The following is a 23,474-nucleotide window of genomic DNA, read 5'->3' as shown; positions in this document are numbered from 1 at the left end:
CTGAAACAATGATTCGTCAAATATCCATGTTATACGAATCCCAACCAAACTCGCGCGTAATATCAAATGATGAAATCCACCAGTTTCGACATGGAATATGCCCATCGCTATAAGTTCTTAACGTATTCCTCAGTAAAGATGCTTTGATTAAACGACGGTCGGATATCACTTGGTAGGTACCTTGCAACTTTCAGCCACTTTTTTCATCCATATGGATGTAGAAAATCCAAGGTACGATACAGAGGTTTTACTAACGATTTACAGGTTTTATTGACGGATCTTGTCCGTCGGCAAAAGTCCCCCCCTTTTTTTTTTCTGTTTTTGTATTGCGATATATACACACATATATATACTACCTCTGGTGAAACGTATTCATGGCAGCCAATGCGAAAGAGAAGAGTCCTTGAGAGAGTATCCGGGGAAATATCCCCCTCAGGAGCCTGACCAGCTTCAAGCGACGCAGCTGATGAATCCATAGCAGCTGATGATGAAATAATGAAACGAAGATCAAGAAGAGAACATAGCCAGCTAGCATTTAAACTGAGGCAAATTAGTGAGAATTCAGGACGGAAGCCTCTTATCTGATTAAGAAGCAAGTGATCATGATCTGCCTCGTTAACAGAATATATATATATAAGCAGCCAAGAAACCTCTAATTAATTAATTAATGATATATCTGTAAGGGCGTGGAAGCATATATAAATATGAGTGGTTTTTTATGCCCTAATTAATATTCAAGCAAGCAGATTAAACCGTACTGGCAGTGAAAGGGCATGAAATATTATACAACTCCATGTCCAGAAGCAGCCAAAGCCCAACCCATCTTCTTTTGATCCTTTATGGAAGCCGGCCGGAGACATCCATTTGCGTGGGGATATATTCTGAAGCATATCTTGCTGGGGTAATATGCCTCATTCAAATTAAATAATGATATCGTGAATAATTTTTCTATTTATATATAGCAAATTATATGAGAATGAGATTAACTGAGGTTAATTATTCTACAACTGTTTATTGAAGAGAATCAAAGAGAATGGAGAGTACATGAGCTTTTACAACAAGATTATGTTCTGTCTAACTGACTTAATTATAGTAGATTAACTATGTTAAGCTAAAAACTGCATGCTTAACTAACAAACTAATTAACAAGAATTAGTCTCATATAGATCTTCACAAGGTAACATCTTTTTGCATCACTTTGATGAAGCAATCCTTGAAAATGTTGAAGTCCTTCTTGTGACCTCGACCTTGGAAGGAATGACCCTCGCCAGCCAGCCCAAAAGATCTAGCGTCCATTCCAAAGATGCCCTCCTCTCACTAATCACTATTGCTGGGCCCAAACATCTCGCTAGGAGAAATGATCAAGAGGGTGCAGATGGTGGCGCGTGAGATGGAGATGACGACGGGATTGATGTGGCCGCCGGAAACCTGGGAGAGTGGCGAGAAGAAGAATCCAGAAGATATTGGCGATGAGGATTGACATGACGAGAGTTGGCATCTCGATCGGTTTCAGTCCTGAAAGTAGACATGAAGATGGTGTCGATCATAAACACTACTTGTGCCGCCATGCCAAGCACACCGCTCGCCACACCTAGCTAGTTGATTAACCATTTCAGCATTAATATTATAATATTGGATAATGCTACACGTACGTAAAGATGGACAGAAAATTGAACAACTCTAATAAAATTACTACATTAACCCTTAATCTAAAAGACAATTTTACCCTCACCTCTTACCGTCTCTCAAAACCACCTCCCAAACCCACTTCTTTCACACTCAGCTCTCATTCTCTCTCACTTTCACTTTAACTTTGACTCTCTCTCTCTCTCTCTCAAAACCACCCTCTCAAACCCACCCCCTGTATCTCTCCCCCCCCCACTCTCTCTCTCAAACCCACCCCCTGTATCTCTCCCCCCACTCTCTCTCTCTCAAACCACCCCCGCAGGTTGCACTGTTCACCCTCCACATTGCTCTCGCATCGTCGTCGCGGTCACCCTCCACCGTTGCTCGCACTATTGTCACCCAAGGATGATGCCACCATCGTCGCTCGCCATCTCCCCCGCAAGCACCGCCTACTGTCGGCCCCCCCCGCTTGCACAGTTGTCTCCCCTGCCAACACCACGAGCATTGCCCACTGTTCTTGAAATTTTTTTCAAATTTTTGTAGTTAATTTTATATTATAAAATTTATGTAATATATAATTAATTTTTCATGCTGAAATTGTCCAATTCCAACCCCCTAATCCAAAGAAATCATTCTAATCCGGTACTTACTATAGTGCATAATCACAAAAACAGATCTAACACTTCTTAGCATCTTCTTGCTTCAGTAATGCCTCTATTCCCAACTATAATCAACTTTAGTTGTTTTTCACATTCTGCTCACCTTGAGCCAATGCAGGCAAGTAAAAAATTTTACAACATCCTTATGGACTAAAATACAGGGAGAAGGAAGCTCCACTTTGTGAGGATCAAAAAAAAGTTTTCTTTACATCTAACCTTTAGTTACTATCGTGTTGCAAATAAGCCGTTTAACCAACTCAAATCCGTTACTAAATTTTTTTAAATAAATTCAGTTTCAAACTTTCATTTGTAACACACCGGAAGCTCTGTTTTCATCCCAATAATCTTAATCAGTTCATTCTTTCATTTGTCTTGACACCCCTGAATTTGATTGTTTATCCTATGCTAATAAAAATCAGGGATTTTGTTGGCATGATCCAAGAATTATTATTTGATTAATTTGCTGCTGTTTTTAAAAAAAATTCAACAAAATATAAATCACAACTCTGAAACTCTGCTGTCTCCATAGAAATGGCAAGGATTTATGATGTATGAACTAAGATAACAAGATATAAACAAAACCATATATAAACACCTATACACACTACAATCGACCCTCCAGAATCTATAAGCCAGAACCTCACACAATCAAATAAAAAACATATTCTTAATTTTTACAACTAAATCATCAGCAACAACGCATCAAAAAAATGTCGTCCGAGCAGCGATGAGGGGCTGGCAGTGGCCATTCAAGCGGCGTTGTGGTGAGTGCGTGCAAGCTGTTACTCGCGGCGGAGAGAGGGGGCGACGATGGCTGGGGGCGAGGTAGCTGGCGCGACCGGCAGAGCGAGGGGCGACGGAGGATGGTGCTCACGGCGGGGAGGCCACAGCGGACCATGCTCGACTGGATGAGGGGCGACGGCGATGCTCGTCAATGTGGCGGGGCAAGGGTGGGGCGACGACGGACGCTACAACCAACGGGGCTGGGTTTGAAAGATGGTGGTTTTCAGAGAGAGAGTGGGAGAGAGATAAAGTGGGTTTGAGAGGGTGGTTTTGAGATAGTAGGGGAGAGATACAGTGGGTTTGAGAGAGAGAGGGTTTGAAAATGGGCGGCAAGATGAAAATTAAAGCCAAGTTGGAGTTGTTGTCAAAATATCACGAGAATTTGGAGTTGTTCAATTTTCTGTCCACCTTTACGTACGTGTAGCATTATCCTATAATATTTGTTACGGAATAAAACACACATGCATATAATTAAATAGATTCCTTGACACCCACAAAGGATCGATCAAAACTAGAAACACATAAGACAGATTTAACGTAACTCGGCTAATTTCATCTGAAGAGAAGGCGTCGTCGGTCGTCCAGCTAGCCCCAACCTCTGCGGCCAATGCAAAAAGCAGACCGATAATTGGGAGAGAAGAGAAGAAGGATGGTGAAGGGGAAGGAGGATGAAAATGCGCGGCCGATAGAATCTCGCTCTTAATTTGATTCTGTACCGATTAACATTTTCCTGAAACCTAATGGCACTAATTAAATCTCATCCAACACAAAGATTATAACGGTCATGATGTACATAATATCACAGAATTGAGACCTCCCTCTTGTATTAATAATGCGTGTAAAATCTGAGGAAAATTGGATTTTTTTTTTCCTTTTTCTTTTATCAACCTAAATTTTTGAGAGGCCTGATTTACCAATTTTATTCATGTTAAGCTCGAGGAATTAAATCAAATAAACCGTACTATATATACATACACCATGAGAAATTAATAGATATGAGAGTGAATTAGTCTTGCAACATTTATACAACCTCCACTTAAAAAAATTAATTAGTGTTGCATTAACCAGAATTGTATTCTTCTTGTCATCTTTTATTAATAAAACTAGACGTTGGCCCCGTTTGTTGCAGCTTAATTAAAGAAATTATAGATTCTAGTTTCTTAGATTATAGGTTTTAAAACTTAGAATAAGTTGTGAACCTGTTTGCTGCACCTTCTTAAAAGTTGTAATTAAGTAGTTGTGGTGTTTGATACCATAAGCTGTAAAATAACTTATTTTTGTATAATTGTCCATAATACGTACCCTTAGTAGTTATAGAATGATAATTTAAAAATTAATTAGTGTATATGTATAAGTTTCAAGTGTTATAAGAAAATTAATTAAAGTATAGAGAGAGGAAGAGATCTGAAAATGGAGATGGCGGTGGAGAAGAAAAACCCATTATTGCGTAGACAATAGGGTAATTCTTTGTTAAAAATAAGGACAAAATTGTCATAAAAATGTAATTATTTAAATAGAAGTTGTAAAAGCTAGGGTACCCCAACTTTGAAAAAGCAAGTTTCTACCCCTTCTAAAAGCTAGTAGAAGCTGTAAGTTAGAATTCTATAAGTTAAAACAAACACTACATCCCAACTTTTTTTTAAACTAGAAGCTAAAAGTTACAGCTTTTAAGCTGCAACAAACAGGCCCGTTATTTTGCACAACACGCGAGTTTTCTTCTAAATAGATATTAGAGATATTTGAGTTATATTTTTGTAAATATTGATGGTATTAATTTTTATTTTTCTTAGAATAAAATTTTGATTGGAATATATTATAGATTTTGTTAGCTTTGTAGATTAGTGTGAAATATTTTTTTTTGTATAATATATATTTTTTAAAATTTTAATATCTTAATTAATTGGATGATCTATTTGGTTTTTTTTTTTTGGGTAAGATTTGAATTGGATTTGTGAAAATAAATAGTATGCTTTCAATTAAAAAAAAAGGTTTTAATAAACATAAAATGAACCTAGTACATTTATAGTCATGTGTGTGTGTGTGTGTGTGTTTTTTTTTTTGCAATTAGTTTTTAGTATAGTACCACTCTTGTTTTAGTTATGCACCATTTAATATTTTTAGAAAAATATTATTGGTATACCTTTGTATACACCTTGGACTACACAAATGTATACTAATGACAAAAAAATCTCTCATGAGAAATATAGAGACGCATGGGACACATGAAAGAGTGGGGTATTTTTGTCATAATACCCCTTTGTGTAGCCCAAGATGTACAAAAATAATGTATAAATAGCATGATTCATATTTTTATAGGAAAAATGCTATTAGTACATCATTGTGTATATCTTGGGCTACACAATGATGGTAAAATGTCTAAAATATCCCTTACTAAAAGTGATGAGGTGCGAGGGGTATTTTTGTCATTTGCATACATTGTGTAGCCCAATGTGTACATAAATGATGTACCAATAGTATGACTCTTTTTATAGTAAGTGAATATTACTAAGGTGTGACTATTGACATGCTTTTTTTTTATAAAAGTTGAAGTTTAAAGGTTTCTAATAGCTCACAAGTTTGCAAATATCATTTACACCCTTGGATCGACTTTTGCTAATTTATTTTATTAGTTATATAGGTGCAAATTACTTTTATAATAATAAATATTTATGAATACGAAATATTACTTAATTAGATGTGTAAAATTCAAATGGAATAAAAAATTATTAGGCTATGTTTTGTATCAATCTTTCAAATGGTTATATATGTGCAACTTAATTTGAGTAAATAATGAAATAGGAAATTATTGAATGATGGATTGTGTGTCTTAAATCAACTTATGTTTTGTTGTTAAAGTTTCTTCATTTCCACTAATGCAAATGATAGAATAAATATTAACATAAACTCTGATATGTTGAACAAAAATTACGTAACACATATGTTTGATACAAGTTAGATGAAATTCAAAGAGAAAAAAGAAAAAAAGAATAGAATTTTAGGATCATTATATATTTTAGTCTTTCAAATGATTGGCAACACGCAACTAATCTTTATATATATAAGTGTATTTGACTTTAGTTGCAATAAATATGAATATGAAGTGTGTTACTTGAACGTATAAAATTCAAGGTAAATCATCCTTATTTTGTTGTTAGGTTCATTGTAATAATCTATTTTATTGGTTATATAAGTACAATTTATTTTAATAATAATATAAAATATTTATGAATAAGAAATATTACTTGAATGTGTAAAGTTCAAGTGGAATAAAAAATTATTAGGCTATATTTTGTATCAATCTTTCAAATGATTATATAGGTGCAACTTACTTTAATAATAATAAATATTTATGAATACGAAGTGTTACTCGGATGTTTAAAGTTTAAGTGGAATAAAAAATTATTAGGCTTAATAATATTATTAAATTATATTAAATAGATTCAATATATGCACTTAACTACATTCAAAGAATATACATATATAGCTAATTAATAAAATAAATAATTTTAAATTCTAAAAATCTAAAAATCACCGCAAAATTAGAAAAATGAAAAGCATAGATTTAGTTAATTATATTTGGCTTATGAGCATTTGAACAAATAATGAAATAAGAAATTACTAGATGATGGAGTGTGTGTGTCTTAAAGCAACCTATGTTTTATTAAAGTTTCTTTGCACCATTGCAAATGATAAAATAAACATTAGCATAAACTTTGATGTGTTGGATAAAAATTATGCAGCACATATGCTTGGTGAAAGTTAAATGAAATTCAAAAAAAAAAAAAAAGAAAGAAGTTTAGAACTCTTATATGTTCTAATCTTTTAAATAATTGGCAACACTTAACTAATATTCATATATATATATATATATATATATGTAGGTTCATCTAACTTTAGTTGCAATAAATATAAATATGAAGTGTTACCTGAATGTATAAAGTTAAAAGTACATCATCCCTATTTTGTTGTTGGATTCATTGTATTAGACTAATAGACAATTAAAAGTATACTTTGTATCAATATTTCAAATAATTATATAGGTGCAACTTATTTTAATAGTAATAAATATTTATGAATATGAAATGTTACTTAGATATGTAAAGTTCATGTAGAATAAAAATTTATTAAACTTAATATATTATTGATTATATTAGATTAAATAAATTCAATGTATGCACCTAGTTACATTCAAAGAATATATATATATAGTTAATTAATAAAATAAATAATTTAAAATTTTAAAAACTATAAATTTGATTTTATTATGAAAAGTGTGACAAATTTGATTTTACCTAAAATAACTACCATACTTTTTTTATTACATGTTTATTAATTATCATTTTCATTAGTCATATTTGTCAATTGTGTGGTGGATTGATTAGGTTCAAAGTCCAAGTAAGCGTTATTGATGGGGCTGATAGTGCTTCTTTTTTGTTGTGGAATCATGAGTATTTGAGCTATTTGGTAAGACTACTGACGGCTTGAGAGATAGTTTGGGAAAGGTAACTTTTTGGCCAACAAATATTATATATATTATCATAAACTTAACAAACATACTATTATATAATCTAGCAATTAATTTTAGACGTCTCTTGATGGATCATATCTTGTTGAGATCAGTGTCGTACTTGATATTTTGGGGCCCTGAGTCGAAATGTAAAAATAGGCTCTCGAATCACATTTAAATTTTATTTTTATAATAAAATATAAAAAAATAAACAAATATTCATTTAGATAGGAATAAAATAGTGATTTACAAATATTCATATAGACAGAAGGGAAAAAAATAAACAAATATTCATTTAGACATAGAGCAAAGAGAGAGTTCATTCTGCAAATTTTGGATTTGGGGGAATGATTTATATAGAGGCAAAATCGTCATTTAGATACAAAGATAAAATAATCATTTTCTCTCAATTTTATGGGTCTCCTTAAATTAACATAATTTGTGGTCCCTGAAACAATGGGCTCATGAATTGCACTATAGGTCAGAGCCTGGTTGAGATGGACACTTTGGTGAAAAGAAAAATGTTGTTCAAAGTTCAAATCAAACTTCAAAATATTAGTAAGCATAATGAAGTTTATACGATTATGAGATTGACTAATAATAATGAGTTAAGATCAAAATATATTTCAAGTTGTTATATCCAAAATCAGGTTAGCGAAAAGTACTCTAATTTTAGTTATTGAATAATTCTCTTCTATGTTTAACGTGTCTATGATTGATTTAATTGCAAAAAATACTATTTTTAGGACTTTGACGTGCTTTCTCAACTTGAATATACTAATATCACTGAGCTAAAGGTAGTTTTTGTTATTATCACTAACATTTTTATAATAACTTTATGGTATTCATAACTCAATAAATTTTGATTGGTATGTAAGACTCTGTGTTTGATAGTGAGGTTACTTCTCCAAATAAAACTCTTACAAAATGATCTAATCCAATAATAGTTGGAGATGGTCATTCCTGTCAAGTTTATCTCCATCATATCCAAGATTACCTTTTAAATTTCAACTAAAGCTATCCCTTTGATTGTATCATATGCTATGCCTATTAATAAGAATCAAGATTAATCTCGTTCGCATGTCAAATTTTATTTGAAAAAACTAATTTTTAGTTATGGGCAACTTTATGTTGTAGTCTCTAGAGTTATAAATAGAGAAGGATTGAAGATATTAATTTGTGATAAAGATAGAAAACCAACTAATTCAACCACAAATGCGGTCTTTAAAGAAGTTTTTCCAAAATTTGAGATATTAATATGTTTTATTTTTATTATTTAATTAACTAGATAACCCGTTTTCAGTTACCCATTTCAATTAACTTTTTAATTCTTTAAGTTCAACATCCCACGTCACTGAATTTTCTCATCAATAATATTTATGTTCGATCACCGAACGTCCATGTATAATTATTTCCCTTCAGATGAACAGAATAGGTCATCTAATTAAGGCTGACTACTAAAATTAAAAGCAAGTGGTAACAAATTTTTGAAGAAACATAGAAAATTTAGACTCACTATCTCATACTTGTCGAATCATCACAACTCTCACCATGTTCTTAATTGTTGCAGTTTTTATTAAAAAATAAATAAATATCTTCAAATTGCTTGCATGACTGGAATGTATCTCTTTACATGGCACGTTAGCTTGGTCCGATAAATTAAATTTTACGTTCACTGTTATTATTTAATGCAAATCTTCTATTTATCTGGCATAAGGATACAAACGTTGAGATATATGGCTTAAGCATACATAATATCATAAGAACACACAAGACAAGACGAGCATTCTGCCACTTCAATTTCTACTTGCGATTTGACACAAAAGGAGCACTCAAAATGTTGAAGAAGTCATGCTTGTAGCCCTTGGCATGAAAGTGTTGATGAGGGATGATCTTTATGTACAGGTAGAACGCGAAGCAAGCAATGGCTGGCCCGGCCCAAAATACCCACTGCCCGTTCCAGAGGCTCCCGCCTCTCACAATAGCCGGGCCCAAGCACCTTGCTGGGTTCATCCCGGCGCCGGCGTAGCCCTTTGTTGCTGTGACTGTCGTTGACACGAACACCAGAAGCCCCAGCACCAACCCAATGATGGAAGTAACAATGACGTGGCCGAATGCCTTCGCTTGGCGACCATCAAAAGCAATCCATATCGAAGCAAATAGAAAGATGAAGCTACATATTATCTCGAGCCAGAGGGCTTGGCCGGTCTCGAGGCCCGTTGTTATGGGTCCATTTGGCCCAGGTACAACGATTGTGAGAGTGCATGCTCCAAGCGAAAAGTTTTGTTCTATTTTGCTGCTTACAACGGCCCTTAGCGCTAGTGCTCCTAGCACACCGCCTAGGCATTGAGCTATGATGTAGATGGCGGCACGTGAGATGGAGATAAGGCCGACGAGGGCGGCGGAGAAGGAGACGATGGGGTTGATGTGGCCCCCGGAGACCGGTAAGACAGCAAGAAGAAGAATTGTGATGGTAATGGCTATGAGAACTGACATGACAAGGTTTGGCATCTTAGTGTCCGACTCAAAAGTGGAGATCACTATAGTGTCAATCATGAAGACAAGCACCGCTGTGCCAAGCACCTCTCCAATTGATGCTCGCCAAACCTAGTAGTGTTTTTTTTTTAAAAAAAAAAAAAAATGCAACTAATGAATATTATGTAAAAAAATTGCATTATTTTTTAAGTAAATTAACAAGAAAAAGGTCATTAAGTATTGACAAAAATAAATAAAGATCGCATTAGAAAAAAAAATAAAAATAAACTAACGAAAAATATCATTTTTAAACAATTACTCAATATATATAAAAAAAAGTTCTACGATATCTTTAAATTTTATCTAATGAGTGAACTCCATGCTCTTGGTCCCATTATTTTGACCATAAGATTATCTATATACAAACTATGCGATCCATTATTTAGTGATGCATAATTATACTTACATCCAAGGAAAAGAAGTCCTGGAAGCCCAGCCTCTCAACAACTGTATTGGCGGCATGAAGCTTCCCTTGTTCAACCTTCATCTCCTGTGGCCTGCAAAACAAAAATTTTGGAAAACATCACCTCATTGTACATATATTAATTACTAGTCGTAATTTGTAAAAGAAGAAATCATTATAATAACTGGACTTTAGTAAATAATTAGTCACCGAGGAAATAAGGAACTCTCACGTACGTTGGTGTAGCTGAAAGAGGTTGGACTCTGTTTCCTTCAAGGCTTTCTTCATCCCCTGAAGCTCTGGCCATCTTGGAACTAGCAAAAACTTTATAGCTCTACGGATGAGTATGCAATAACACCTGACTTATAGCTATATATATATACACTCAGAGCTCATTATCTGGTCTATTTGAATATAAGATCACAGACTCCCAGATCTAAGTAATGTAAGATATGGGAGGCTGTTACACATTAATGTCTCACTGTCCCCTCCCACTGCTCTACTCTCTAACCAATTCATTTATTGCCACCTTTTCTTTTCGTTTTCTTTCTCTTTTATGTCATTTCCTGGGAATATATCTCTTCCCAGTTACAAGTCAACCACTTACCTTGCTAGTTGCTGCTGCTGCTGCTTCCCATGCCATGCATATTACTCATCTTTCCCTTTCTTTTTCCTTAGTAAAACTCTAAATTTCTAATCTTACTCGTGTTCGGAAAGAGTTAGCTTATTCCATCGTTCGTCCCAATTAGTCAACTTTCTCTTCTTGAACCTAGTATCCTTAATCATGAGACTAACGGTATCTCTCCATTAATCTTTAATAATAATAGTATCATTATATTAATCCTCCTACCTTTAAAATACCACAAGAATAATACAGGAAATTCCTTTCAAACATAGCTGAAAACGTAGACTATATATATAAATGGCCTCTCTTGCGAGTGCCTTAAGGGTTGATTTTATGTTACTCGCAGTTAGTGCCATCTGTTTTGGGTCGTAGTTTGCGCCATCAACTTACATTGCTAAAGATCGAAGAAAAGAACTGGCGCTGAAAACTTGGAAATTTAATTGTGCTATATTTAAATATATAGTGTTTAATTAGCACTATGGAAATTAAAGTTCATTCTATTAAAAATATTAAAATAAGAACATTCTTAACAGAGGGACCTTGAGAAATATAAGCCTTCTGTAATCAATCTTGTGGAGGCTTTTTAAACTTGAGTACACTGCTACAGCATGATATTTTACAAGATTTTATTTCAATTTTTAATTCTCTTGACATATATAATTGTATAGAACAGATCAAACTTTAATGTATATGAATTTAAAAAATAAGGTTTGGTGGCACAGAAAGTCGTGTAGATTAAATGGCCTCATAAGTTGGGGAAATCAAATAAATGGGGGTAGTATTCAATCAGTGTCCACGAACTGCCAAATAAATTAAATTAAATAAATCCGTGATTAATAATGAATGCGATACATGAAGCCAACCTGTACAGTTGATATTTGTCATCGCCCATCTCTTCAGTTAAAAGGAAAATTCTGGTCCCATAGGCTTACAAAATGGGATTAAAAGATTAAAATACTTTTATTTATATTATATTATATTTTTTTAATTTAATGTGAGTGAGAGTATTTTAGTCTTTTAACTCTATTTTATAAGTCTGTCTATCAACATCTCTCGTTTAGACCTCCCTTATCTGATAAATATTAGAAAATATTGTGCCTGTTTAATTTCGTGCACTTTACTAATCTCATGTTTTGCCAATTAATTAGATATGACTTATTGGAATTGCCGTAATTGATCTTTTTACTTAAATCTCTAAGTTATTTTATTGCGTTAATAGGCCAAGCATTATTACTATTAGAGATAAAGAATAGAATTTACATTCCACAATTTTAAGCACCACTGACTTGACCTAACACATTGGCTAATAAATGCAACTTTTCATTTGTTAATTAATTATTATCTCTCAACCTTATTTTAAACCTAAAAAAATGACAATGAATTCTTTTAAATTTGAAAAATGGCATCCCTTCAAAATTCGTCTTTCATAGACTGCATCCACAACTTCTAACATTCGAAATCTTCGTTATGTCCCTTCAATGGGCTTTTTATTTTTGCCAAACCAGAAAAAACAAGTCACATGCTTGTGATTTTTTATTATTTTTTTTCAATAAAATTAAATCACTTGAAATTTAATGGGAGAGAAGCTTAAAATTATGAGATTTAGACTAAATTTTAAGCTTATATGGGCTGCCGTGAGATTATAATTAAACTTTTTCTACCTTAGTAATTACTTGTCATTACACTTACAACACAAGCTGCAGTGATTAGTAGATATTTCTTAATAAAAACTCTTTATTATAATAGAAACTCACTGTTCCTTTTTTGTCAAAAGGGCGGGAATGGATTTTGGTGATCAGTTCGATGGGGGTGGCTAATACCTACAAATATTCTGACATTCAAGTAAATGAAAGAATAAGTTGAGAGAGTATTAGTAGACTAGAAGAAAACATACTTGAGTTTTTAGAGAGAATTGGTTTATATAGAAGGAGAAGAGATCCTTCTGTATGCATGCGTCGTGTGTTTGCAGGGTGATGAGATTGGATATTCGGCGTCGACAAGGTTCCCTAATGGTGGTATAGTATCGATGAGACTTTCATTAAAGTGGATGAGATTCGATATTAATGAGAATAAGATTTTGAACAAGTGCAAGAATACCCAATATACAACTATAATGATGCTGTTATATGCTGCGCGTAGGGCCAAGATTAAGTCGTGGGTTGAAAGCTGAGATCAGACCATGATTGGGCCGTGAGCTGAGGGCCATGATTGAGCTAAGGGCCGTGACCACTCACAATCATTATCATTTGGGTAATAACCCACAAATTGTGTGTATTAAATATGTATATATAAATCTATATTTAAGAGTTTAAACATAGATGTTTAAAGTATTTAATACCAAAAAAAAAAATCAATTTACTAATAAGCTTTTAGTTTCATGAGAAGTCAAAAATTCATTTCAAAATGTTGAGAGAAACCTTTAAAAATTGCTTATTTTTTATATCTAACATTTAAATGGTTTAATACACTTCCAATAACAAAATAAATAAATAAATAAAGAGTTAGATACCAGAAAAGTTTTTGACAAATTAATTGAGAATAACATAATTAAGGTTTTTTTTTTATTTTATTGTTCAGTAAGTATATGTTGTTCGCCCTTGATGCGGATTGGAGTGCGATTTTGTTCATCCTATTTAATGAAGTTTAAAATTACCCTGTCAAAAAATTAATGACCTCTCATCTCCCATCTCTCTTCTTCCCTCTTTTTCTCCAAGTAGAGGTGTCAACGGTTCGGATTGGTTCAAATCTATAAGAATCTAATAACCGAATAATTTTTAATAGTTTCGAAAAAATAAGAATTGTAACCAAATCATTACATATATAAAACCAAACCATGATCAATCCGTCACATTAAACCAGTTTCGGTTCGATTTTGGTGCTATCCAATTAACATTTAGCTTCTAAATATTTTCGCAAAATATAAAATTACAAACAAATTTATTAATTAAAATAAACTCATAACTTCATTAATGTTTCAAGTCTTGAAGTAAAAGTAAAACAAAATAATTCATAAACTACCTCATCAAATGAGATTACATCGACCATTTAGTATAGTAATAGCGCATAAAAGTCTAGAAATAAAAGAGTTCATGAATAATAATAACCAATAACAAAAAATAAATAAAAAAAATTAACAGATTAAAATTGAAACAACATAATCAAAACAAAGTTTTCACTACCACCGGTAAGCAATATAGTGTATCTATATATATATCAAAAAAATTATAATATATATAAATATAATATCGATTTCGGTTCAGTTCGAACCACGGTTTGAAAAAAAAATCAGTAATCAAATTAAATATATCAATTCTTAATTTTTTAGAATCAGAACCTAATCTTTGAACCATAAAATCAATTCAAAAGTCACGAATCAATCCAATTCACCAATTTTTGGATTTTTTTGACACCCTACCAGTAAGCCTTAAGTCATCGTCATCGCTTCTCATGCGCTGACCACCACTGCATCATTGCCACTTTGCCTTGTCGTTGCATCCTCCCTCTCAGCTCTCCTTTCTGCTCTTCCCTCTTCTTCTCCTTTTGTCGTTGTCCCTTTCGCCTCTTGCACACTGATTATGATACAGTGATGACATACAAGGAGGATGCAACAGCTAGGAGAAAACGAGAAGAGTGTCGGCAACAAGAGTAAAGGAAGAGAAGAAAAAGGTCAGTGAGGATCCAAAAAAAAAATTAACGGGGTAAAATGATCCCGTTAAAAGCGGCGAACAAAATTGCAATCCGTGAGCCGGGGGTGAGTGGTGGGTGGGTCCCACCCCCATGGGCCCTCGCCCCCAGAAGGGAGTGATTGGCCTCTCTGCCTCTTCAATTGTTGTTCCTGGGCATCTTTCTCAAATAACAAGTGACAGTGATAAAATTAAGTTGACTACTGATGGTTAAAATGAAATACCAATACCTTAGCTTATTGAGAGTTGATGGATGAATGAAATGCTGTGCATCAAATTAGATTAATAATCTAAATGGTTAATTTAAATTTAGATTAATTAAAACCAACCCCCCTTCTCTCTCTCTCTCTCTCTCTCTCACAGGAGTTGGCTGGTCTCCATCACCAGTTGGTTATACAGTTTCTTCTTCTACTTGGCATGGTACTATTAGTCTATTACGAAATAATATATATATATATATATATATTGTTAAATGAATCTTAGTTGACTGATGTTTTGTTTTTAATAAAGAAGTCGGCAAGAAATATAATACACATGGAACCATGGATGTCGTTGGGAGAAAGCGTGGGTCCCTCTATGAGACAATGATAATGGCCGTTGATAGTAAAGGGGAGGCGACAACGTGATTGCGTTGTGGCACGGCGGACCGGAGGCGATTCCTTATTCAGGCGTAGACGGTCGTCAGAAAGGGGCGGCTATGGCTCCTCCCGAAGTGGAATCGGAATCGCCGATTGTTGAAGCGGGGGAGTCGATGTCGATCCCTCCTCAAGCCCATGACTCACCGATTTCCACCATTCTCATCGTCATCGGTAACCTCTCTCTCTCTCTCTCTCTCTCTCTCTGCGCAGAAGCTTTTGTGAATACTAATTGATGGATTTTTTGTGGTGTTCTGAATCTCAGCTATGCAGACTGAAGCGCTTCCCCTTGTGAATAAGTTCCAGCTCAGAGACGATGTCGATTCCGTGTGAGTTTGTCCTTTTCTATTCGTCCACTCTCCCGCCGCTTCGCCTATTTTCTTCCTTTCTGCTTTTCAGTGCTAGGCTTTAAGATTAAATTGCTCGATCCTGTCATGGCCTTTTCATTTTAGTTTCGTTAGTTATCTTTAGTCTATAATGGTCCGGTTTGGACCAGAGAAACTGAAAGAAGGGTTGTTGGGTAAGCCAGATACAAACTTATTGCTATCAGCTATGAAAAATCAGGAGTTTGTACTTGGAAGACATCGTTGGACGCAAGAAAGTTATTGGCAAACAAAGAATTCAGAAACTAGTCTCTTTTTTGTTTTGTCTCGTTTTGTTTTCTAACTGTGTCTCGATTACCATCAAATAATAGATTCAAATTCAGAACTTTGCTTTAGTGATAAGAGTCCCCACAGTTGCTTAAGATTGGAACTTTCTCCAGTAAGTTCTGGTTCATGATTATTTTGGATATTTTTTCATGATCTTAATTGCCCATACTGCTCTGTATGATATGAACGCAAAAATTAAATATAGACATATATGACATAGTGGTCATAATTTAAAGTTATTTCTGAACTGCTTTTACAAGTTCTCCAGATCTTTTGAATGGTTTTTATTTCATATTCAGGTAAACTCAATGGTCACTGGTTGGTGCTTTGTTCTTTTTCTTTTTCATTTTGAAGTGCATCTTCTGACAACGCTGGTTTTCATTAACATATCTATCTCTTACTTTTGGTTGGGATTTTGGTTTCTTAACACACATTTATGCAGGTTCCCAAAAGGAGTTCCTTGGGTTCGGTATTATGGCACTTACAAAGATCTGAAAATTAATATAATCTGGCCTGGAAAAGATACAGTTTTAGGTGGGTATTACCATAATAGCTCTCAGCGTGTTCTTTATCCCTTAGTCTGTCAGTTTAATTCTTTGCTTATTCTTGAAATGGTTTATCCTTGGCAAGACCTCTAGAAGTATCAAGAATTTTCCAAGTAGTAAAGGAATCTCATTTTGAATGTGGTTTCTGGATATGATCTGTCTTCTATCAGTGTTAAAGAACTAAAGATGGTAGCAAAGCTAGAATGGTTTGTTTGGTTTCATACTTCATGCTAGTTCTCATTCACATTTAGTTATACAGGGTAATGGAATTAAGCTTTCAGACTTTTAACCAAGAATTGAGAGATTTGTTTGATAGCTATTGGAGTTTATTTATTGTTGATGTATGTTTCACGTGAATAGTTCATCCTGGATTGCATGTTTCTAAGTCTATGTGCATTTTCAGGAGTTGACAGTGTAGGTACAGTTTCTGCATCTCTTGTGACCTATGCTTCAATACAAGCACTGCAACCAGACCTTATCATAAATGCTGGCACTTCTGGTGGCTTCAAGGTATAATCCAGATCTCATTGTCGTTAGTTTTTTTTTTTTATTAATCATCTTGGTTCTCTTGCATTTTGTTTCAGACATGAAATCAGTTGGTTGACTGTGGTAGTGTTTCTTTCATTTTGGTGATAAATGGTTTGAATTTGTACATTATAATGTTTTTTTATTTTGTTTGACTTCTGATAGTTTCTCTCTCTGATGCTGAGAAATACTTTTGAGTTTGATGTTAGTTTCTGAAGGTTACCATCAACATCCACCCCCTCTCTCTTTATGGACCTGAAAATTTATATCATTATTCTGTGAAAATACTGGTATTATTGGTGAAGGGACTTGTATTTTTTTTATTTTGCTTCTTTATGAATTTTTTTGTCTACAGATAGACGAGAGTGCATGATAACACCTTGCTTTCAACATTGCCTTCTTGTCCGTCAAATTGACATTGCAAACACACAGATTCTGTATATTTACTTCTTTGGCATATAATTGCATATTGATGTTTAGATGTTTTCAGGCCAAAGGAGCTGGTATAGGTGATGTTTTTCTTGCATCAGATGTTGCCTTCCATGACAGAAGGATACCTATCCCTGTGAGTGTTCTTCTTTTGGTCTTGGTTTCATTTGTCGAAATTCTTGATCATTGAATTGCCTCAGTGAGATATTGTGCAATTCTGTTGTTCCATGCTAAAATGGGTGTTTATGAGGATTCCTTCGAAACCAAAAATTGGAGGATTATCTGGGTGTAGTTCTACTTCAACCAAGGCTGTTGCAACCAGTATCTTTTCTGTACTTCTGTTAATTTTCTGTATCCTAGTGTACACACCAAATTTGTAGTCTGAAAATTGATACAAGAACTGTAGAAAAAATAAAAGTTTATTGATTTTGAATTACAAGAGTACAATCTCCAGTGCTCCAGGGTTTTGAAGCTTTTTCCAGAATCACATGGTGGGTTTTACTCTGATTTATTAGAATACTGTGTTTGACAGAAAAATACTTTGGATTTTCGCAAGATTTAGTATTGATGCATGTAGTTGCAAGACAACCTTTGCAGTCTTAAAAATTAATCTTTTGAATGCTCTCTCTAGTTTTATGTATTTCATAATAGGACTGCTCTTCAGGGCTTAAGGAGCTCATTTTCAAATCTCATTCTTTGTGTGAAAAAACCATAAGAGGGGTTGCCTCTATGTTTAGTGGTGGATGGAAAGTTATAGTTGTTTAAGAAATCTTCATGATAATTATTTCTTAGTATGTTGTAATGCAAAGGAGTTGAATGATGTCGACGAAAGGTTGCAGTTAAAGCATCGTAAAAAAATGTGTTAAATGTATTTAGGAGTCTTCAGGCCAGGAGATGGTTTCATTGGGTGGCCTTTACCTGCCATTGTTAATGCACCTGGACCTTGTTGGCGGCACCGGGTGGGGGGGGGGGGGGGTGTTGTTGTACTTGGTTTCTTGGTAAACTTTGTGGTAACTATTTGTCTTTTGTAGGTTCAAGGACATGTAGGTGGGGCGTGGACTTTTTGCCAGAGTTTATGACTGGGTGTTTCTTTTTCTTTGGGGGGAGTGGGGGTTTCCAGATGTATAGATGGGGATTTTGATATGGTTGGGTTTCCACATGAAAGTGTTGAAGGGATTACCAGGGCCATGATTCATGAGAGTTATATAATTCATTGCCATGGAGGAGTTGATGGATTTACCTCTTCATGGGGGCTCTTTTATCTAGGCTAAGGTGGGACATGGTTTTATTTCATTGTGTGTGGTTTTTTTTATGGCCAGCGGCTGGGGGAATATCTTCCTAGTTGGTGGTCTTGTCACCTTGGGGTGAGTTTGGGTCATGGTTTACCATCTTTAGAGAGTAGAGGCTTTACTTGTGGCAGTTGCCTCTTAGGTTTGTAAACATGTGGCTCAAGAAAAAAAAAGTTTCTTAAGCCTTGTAAGAGGTTAATGGTTATGAGCTGAATGTTTCCTTACGTATCTTTCATGCTAGGAATTTGAAGCTTGTGAGTGGATATCAATAAGTGGACTAAAGAAGTTGCGGGAAACATGAGATTAAGAAATGATAATTTTCTAGAGGTCACTAAGGACTTCGATGAGAAAGGAACATGGCAAGCTCTCTCAGAAAGGAAAGGTTGTAAGAAGAGAGAATTTGAGGGTGACGTTGGAAGGTCTTTTATTAGCAGAGGAGGTTAGTTGGAATTAGAAGTCTAGGTGGTTGTTCTTTAAGGAGGGGGTAAAACATACATACATTAAACGCTTTTCTATTGTTGCTAATGCAAATAGAGGAATAAATTAGTAAATTGATGTCAGATTGAGAGGAGGTAGTTGAGGAAGAAGAGATATGTTGAGGTAACTTTAGTTTCTAAAGAAGCTTTACACCAAGGAGGTGGGGTGGAGACGGACTCTTTTTGCTATTTCTGAGAATAAAGAGATATTTTAAGATATCATTGCTTTCTATAGAAAACTTTACACCAGTTACACAAACCCTTAAGCAGTACCTCAGCACCTTCTTCAGGTGGATATCCTATGCATTTCCCTACAGCAAATTTCTCTAATAATTTAATGAAATCCTTGGGTTTGAGGACCTTAGAGGTTACAGGTCCTTAAAACAGGACCCTCTAGAACTTGTAGACTGACTGCTGAAGTCCCTGGTCTTCTCTGACTACCACGAGGCATGTGAGATTTACACAGCTAATTCCTGAGGGAGATGGATATTATAACCAACTCCTGTGACACAGGTGTGACCCCTGGTCCCCTCTGGGCTACACTTTAACAAAAAGGTTAGGCCAATCTAAACATCCCAGAATCTTTTATATTATGTTAGAGGCATGGGAGCAAGATTGCTCCTGGGAGGACGCATATCCTCAGGCCATGTGTCACCCACATGATGTTCTCAGCTATAAAAAGGGCTTAAACTGCTTTCAGTAAGAAAGGTAATCAGAAATATAATAAAAGGAAAAGCATGCTCGATCTTTCCCCCCTTTTCCTCCCAGTGGCTGCCTTAGTCCTCTTCCAGCTCCATCTCAAGGGGCCTCTTAATTCTTCAACAACAGCCATTACTTCCCTGCAATCTAGACCAATATTTCATTGCCTTCACTTTGATCATCTTTCTAGAGCCACAATTTACCTGTGTAGGTTGGTAACAAATTCCTCTTGTTTCCTATCAGTTCCAGTACCCAGGTTTGCTTCCACGGTCTTCTGTTCCAATATCCTTGCTTATTTGTCATAAAGAATATGGTTTGCCCTTATATGCATACCAAATAGAAATTGAGCTCAACAAGAACTTTTTATTCACATGAAAGCCTATTTGGTTGTATTAATTGTGCATGCATCTTAGCAAGCCACAAACAATTCCTGTAACACACATGCAAGCTGCAGGCACCTTAATCTGCTAATATATTTCCTTGAGATTAAGTGAAATAGATGTTTTCTACCCAAAACCTATCCTAAACTAACAATTCCTGAATTCCTGTAACCTCAAGTTCTTCCTTTGAATCTGATTAAGTAGCACGATGTTCAATTATTTCTAAATTTTGAATCTTTTTGCACCAATTGGTTATCAGCATAATGTGCGGAGTCATCTTCTGTCTCATCACTTCTACAGGTTTTTGATTTGTATGGAGTTGGTTCTCGGCAGGCTTTCTCCACACCCAATCTCTTGAAGACGCTTAATCCAAAGGTAATTACTGTGCACAAGAAAGGCAATCAATCTTTTACTGCTTGTATGTCTTTCGGAATAACATGTTGACGTTTTTGGCTATATTTCACCAATCTTGGCATCACAGAATCTGTCAATTTATTTGTGGTTCTGTTAGCTGTGGAATCTGAATCCATTTAACTAGAAAGTTGGGATATCATGTTAATTAGAGATATATTTTTCCTTGATGAAGTTGTGAAGAACTATAATCCTTGTACATAGGCATATAAACTTTTTTATTGCAATCCATAAACTAAAGGAAGTTGAAATTCAACATGCTACTCCTTATCTTGGTACAGTAGTGGCAATTATGCTGATAATCACCCAAACATGAGGACAAAGTAACAAGAAATATGAAATTCAAGTATTAAGTTTGGTCTTAATTATGGGCGGCAATTTTAACCCAAAGTGCATGATTCCTGCAAACATGCCTGATTGTAACCATTTCAAACTGGCCCAATTTTTTAAACAGGTTATAATTGGGTTAATATGAAAAAACCTATCTTAAATGGAGTTAATGTTTGTTTTGGATTGAATTCAGACAGATTAAGTTGGTATTGGGAAAAAGACTAATAAAATACAATTGCTAGAACATAGAATTGAACCAACAATACTAGTTTATTTGTGAAATATCGCATCTCACGGGCTAGATCGTGTTCTTTAGTGGAAAATTCTCATAAATTTTCATTTATTCTTTCTCCAAAAATCTTCACATAGCACCAAAATAAGTACAAACCTTCTGTAAATAGTAGTAGTCATATTATCACCTGTTGCTCTCTTGCTATTGTGTTGATAAGTTCTGCTCGTCTATAGTTTTTTAATTCAGTGCCATAAATTGAGTGCTAAGAGTTATTGTTACAAGTTCTTTTTAGTTGAGTTACTCTCTATGCTCCACTATTCAACCATTATGTGATCATTTCTTTTCTCCCTTTCCCCTTTATTTGCAACTTTGTGAAGCATAAATTATTTATTGTTATTTACTCTCTACACCCTTTTGTTTTTTATTGTTTTTTTTCCTTCTATTTCCCCCTTTTTTGTACTAAGGTTCCGGATGTTCCTTTTCAGAACCCCCTTTTTTGAGTGAATTGGTTGGAACTGATACATATATATATATATATACATACCCTAGTACAACAATCACAAACCTTAACCCCGCTAGGTGGGGTTGGCTACATGAGTTCTAGCTCTCCAACCATTTTATCCATGGCAATATACATACATATCCTAAAATACAAAAATATTTGTACTCTTATATTGGGATTCTTTTGAGATGTTAACGAATTATTTTAATTTTTTAACTGAACCATTTTCATCAACCTTTTATCTTTTGCCTGAATGGATTTTGCTTACTCCATAGTTATGCTGGTGTAAATTTATATGTCAATTATTGAGACTATATCCCATATAGACCTCTTGTCATGTTGCTATTGATCTCTCAACAATGATATTGTAAGTTGTATTTCTTGTTCTTTTTTTGTTTCCTCTTCCAAGTGGCCGGATGAGGCTTATGTGGTTCTCTATGATTGTGAGAATGGAGTTTTAACGGGCGTGTTCTTTCAACTTGTGTTCTAGATTCTGGACAGTATGAAACTTGATCTACTTAGGTGCTTTTTCATGTCCAACTGATCTCTAGGAATTATTTATCCTTGGCACTTTTTTCAGGTGGGTAAACTATCTACTGGCGACTCTTTAGACATGTCTCCGCAGGATGAGGCATCCATTATTTCAAACGATGCAGTAGTTAAAGACATGGAAGTATGCCCCCCCCCCCCCCCCCCCCCCCCTCTCTCTCTCTCTCGTTTTTATTTTTATCTCTTACGGGAAGTTTAGTTAAACAGAGTGTTGCATTGTTTCCTTACCGTGCTCAATGTCTAATGGCCCTTCAATTTTTTTTGCACCCAACAATATAATAGCTCTTTGTGACTAGGAGCCTCGTGTAATGTAGTTTCTTAATACTACTGCTTAGTGTTGGAGCAGCCTTCTTGTTCTTTTTCATGTCCTAAGTAGGCTTTAGTAAGCCATTTCTTGTGTAACTTATGGGTTTGTGTTTTTAGGGAGCAGCAATTGCTTACGTGGCAGATCTTCTGAAGGTCCCGGCAATATTCGTTAAAGCCGTAACTGACATTGTGGACGGTGAGAAACCGGCGGCAGAGGAATTTCTGCAGAATCTTGCAGCTGTGACTGCTGCACTTGATGAAGCAGTCACTCAAATAGTTGATTTCATCAGCGGGAAACGCCTCTCCCAACTTTGATGTATCTTTACCGCTTGCAGTTGTTTTGTTTGTGTGGAGACCGGAGAGAAGATGTAAAATGTTTTAAGCGCTTTAACATCATTTTATTCGACGTAAATCGAATTTATATCTAATACAGAGAGCTGCCCTTACCCTTGTTTCCTTTTTGGTTGCTTGCATAAAAGTTCATCCCCCTATAATTCGTAAAATGGCCTAGTTGTGTCTAGCTTAGGCACACGACGCGCGGCCTGGCTGGCACGATTCATGGGCCCAACGGCCGCACTGTGAGGGCCCGCTTGGCCTGGCAAGCCTTTTTCTTAAATTCATAGTTAGGGAAAAATACAGCACTTTACAAAAATTAGTTATTTTATTTTATTCAAAGAAGAAAAAAAGCTTGCGGC

The 23,474-nt window shown here is 35.0% G+C and overlaps 2 protein-coding genes across 2 annotated transcripts; one reads left to right on the top strand and one right to left on the bottom strand.

The window, feature by feature from the left end:
* Positions 1 to 9,221: 9,221 nt before the first annotated feature.
* LOC127794553 (uncharacterized) lies at positions 9,222 to 10,917 on the bottom strand. Its single transcript, XM_052325733.1, has 3 exons — positions 10,750 to 10,917; positions 10,517 to 10,607; positions 9,222 to 10,182 (listed from the first exon to the last, which is right to left on the bottom strand). Exons 1-3 carry the CDS (start codon positions 10,818 to 10,820, stop codon positions 9,379 to 9,381), a joined length of 966 nt encoding a protein of 321 aa, XP_052181693.1. The 5' UTR covers positions 10,821 to 10,917; the 3' UTR covers positions 9,222 to 9,378.
* Positions 10,918 to 15,393: 4,476 nt separating this feature from the next.
* On the top strand, positions 15,394 to 23,236 carry LOC127809827 (5'-methylthioadenosine nucleosidase-like). Its single transcript, XM_052348961.1, has 8 exons — positions 15,394 to 15,630; positions 15,722 to 15,785; positions 16,549 to 16,640; positions 17,055 to 17,161; positions 17,667 to 17,741; positions 20,750 to 20,824; positions 22,505 to 22,597; positions 22,897 to 23,236. Exons 1-8 carry the CDS (start codon positions 15,519 to 15,521, stop codon positions 23,092 to 23,094), a joined length of 816 nt encoding a protein of 271 aa, XP_052204921.1. The 5' UTR covers positions 15,394 to 15,518; the 3' UTR covers positions 23,095 to 23,236.
* Positions 23,237 to 23,474: the final 238 nt, after the last annotated feature.

Source organism: Diospyros lotus, chromosome 1 (assembly GCF_014633365.1).
Source record: "Diospyros lotus cultivar Yz01 chromosome 1, ASM1463336v1, whole genome shotgun sequence".
NCBI lineage: Eukaryota > Viridiplantae > Streptophyta > Magnoliopsida > Ericales > Ebenaceae > Diospyros > Diospyros lotus.
Note: the sequence above shows the minus strand (reverse complement) of the source record. Positions and strands in the feature narration are given on the sequence as shown.

Excerpts from the sequence above, each read along its gene's own strand:
- LOC127809827 (XM_052348961.1), top strand. The coding sequence starts at position 15,519 with ATGGCTCCTCCCGAAGTGGAATCGGAATCGCCGATTGTTGAAGCGGGG. Across the intron at positions 16,641-17,054 it reads TGGAAAAGATACAGTTTTAG|GAGTTGACAGTGTAGGTACA; the intron begins GTGGGTATTACC and ends GTGCATTTTCAG. Across the intron at positions 17,742-20,749 it reads ACAGAAGGATACCTATCCCT|GTTTTTGATTTGTATGGAGT; the intron begins GTGAGTGTTCTT and ends TCACTTCTACAG.
- LOC127794553 (XM_052325733.1), bottom strand. The coding sequence starts at position 10,820 with ATGGCCAGAGCTTCAGGGGATGAAGAAAGCCTTGAAGGAAACAGAGTC. Across the intron at positions 10,608-10,749 it reads CCTCTTTCAGCTACACCAAC|GCCACAGGAGATGAAGGTTG; the intron begins GTACGTGAGAGT and ends TTTGTTTTGCAG. Across the intron at positions 10,183-10,516 it reads AGGACTTCTTTTCCTTGGAT|GTTTGGCGAGCATCAATTGG; the intron begins GTAAGTATAATT and ends AAACACTACTAG.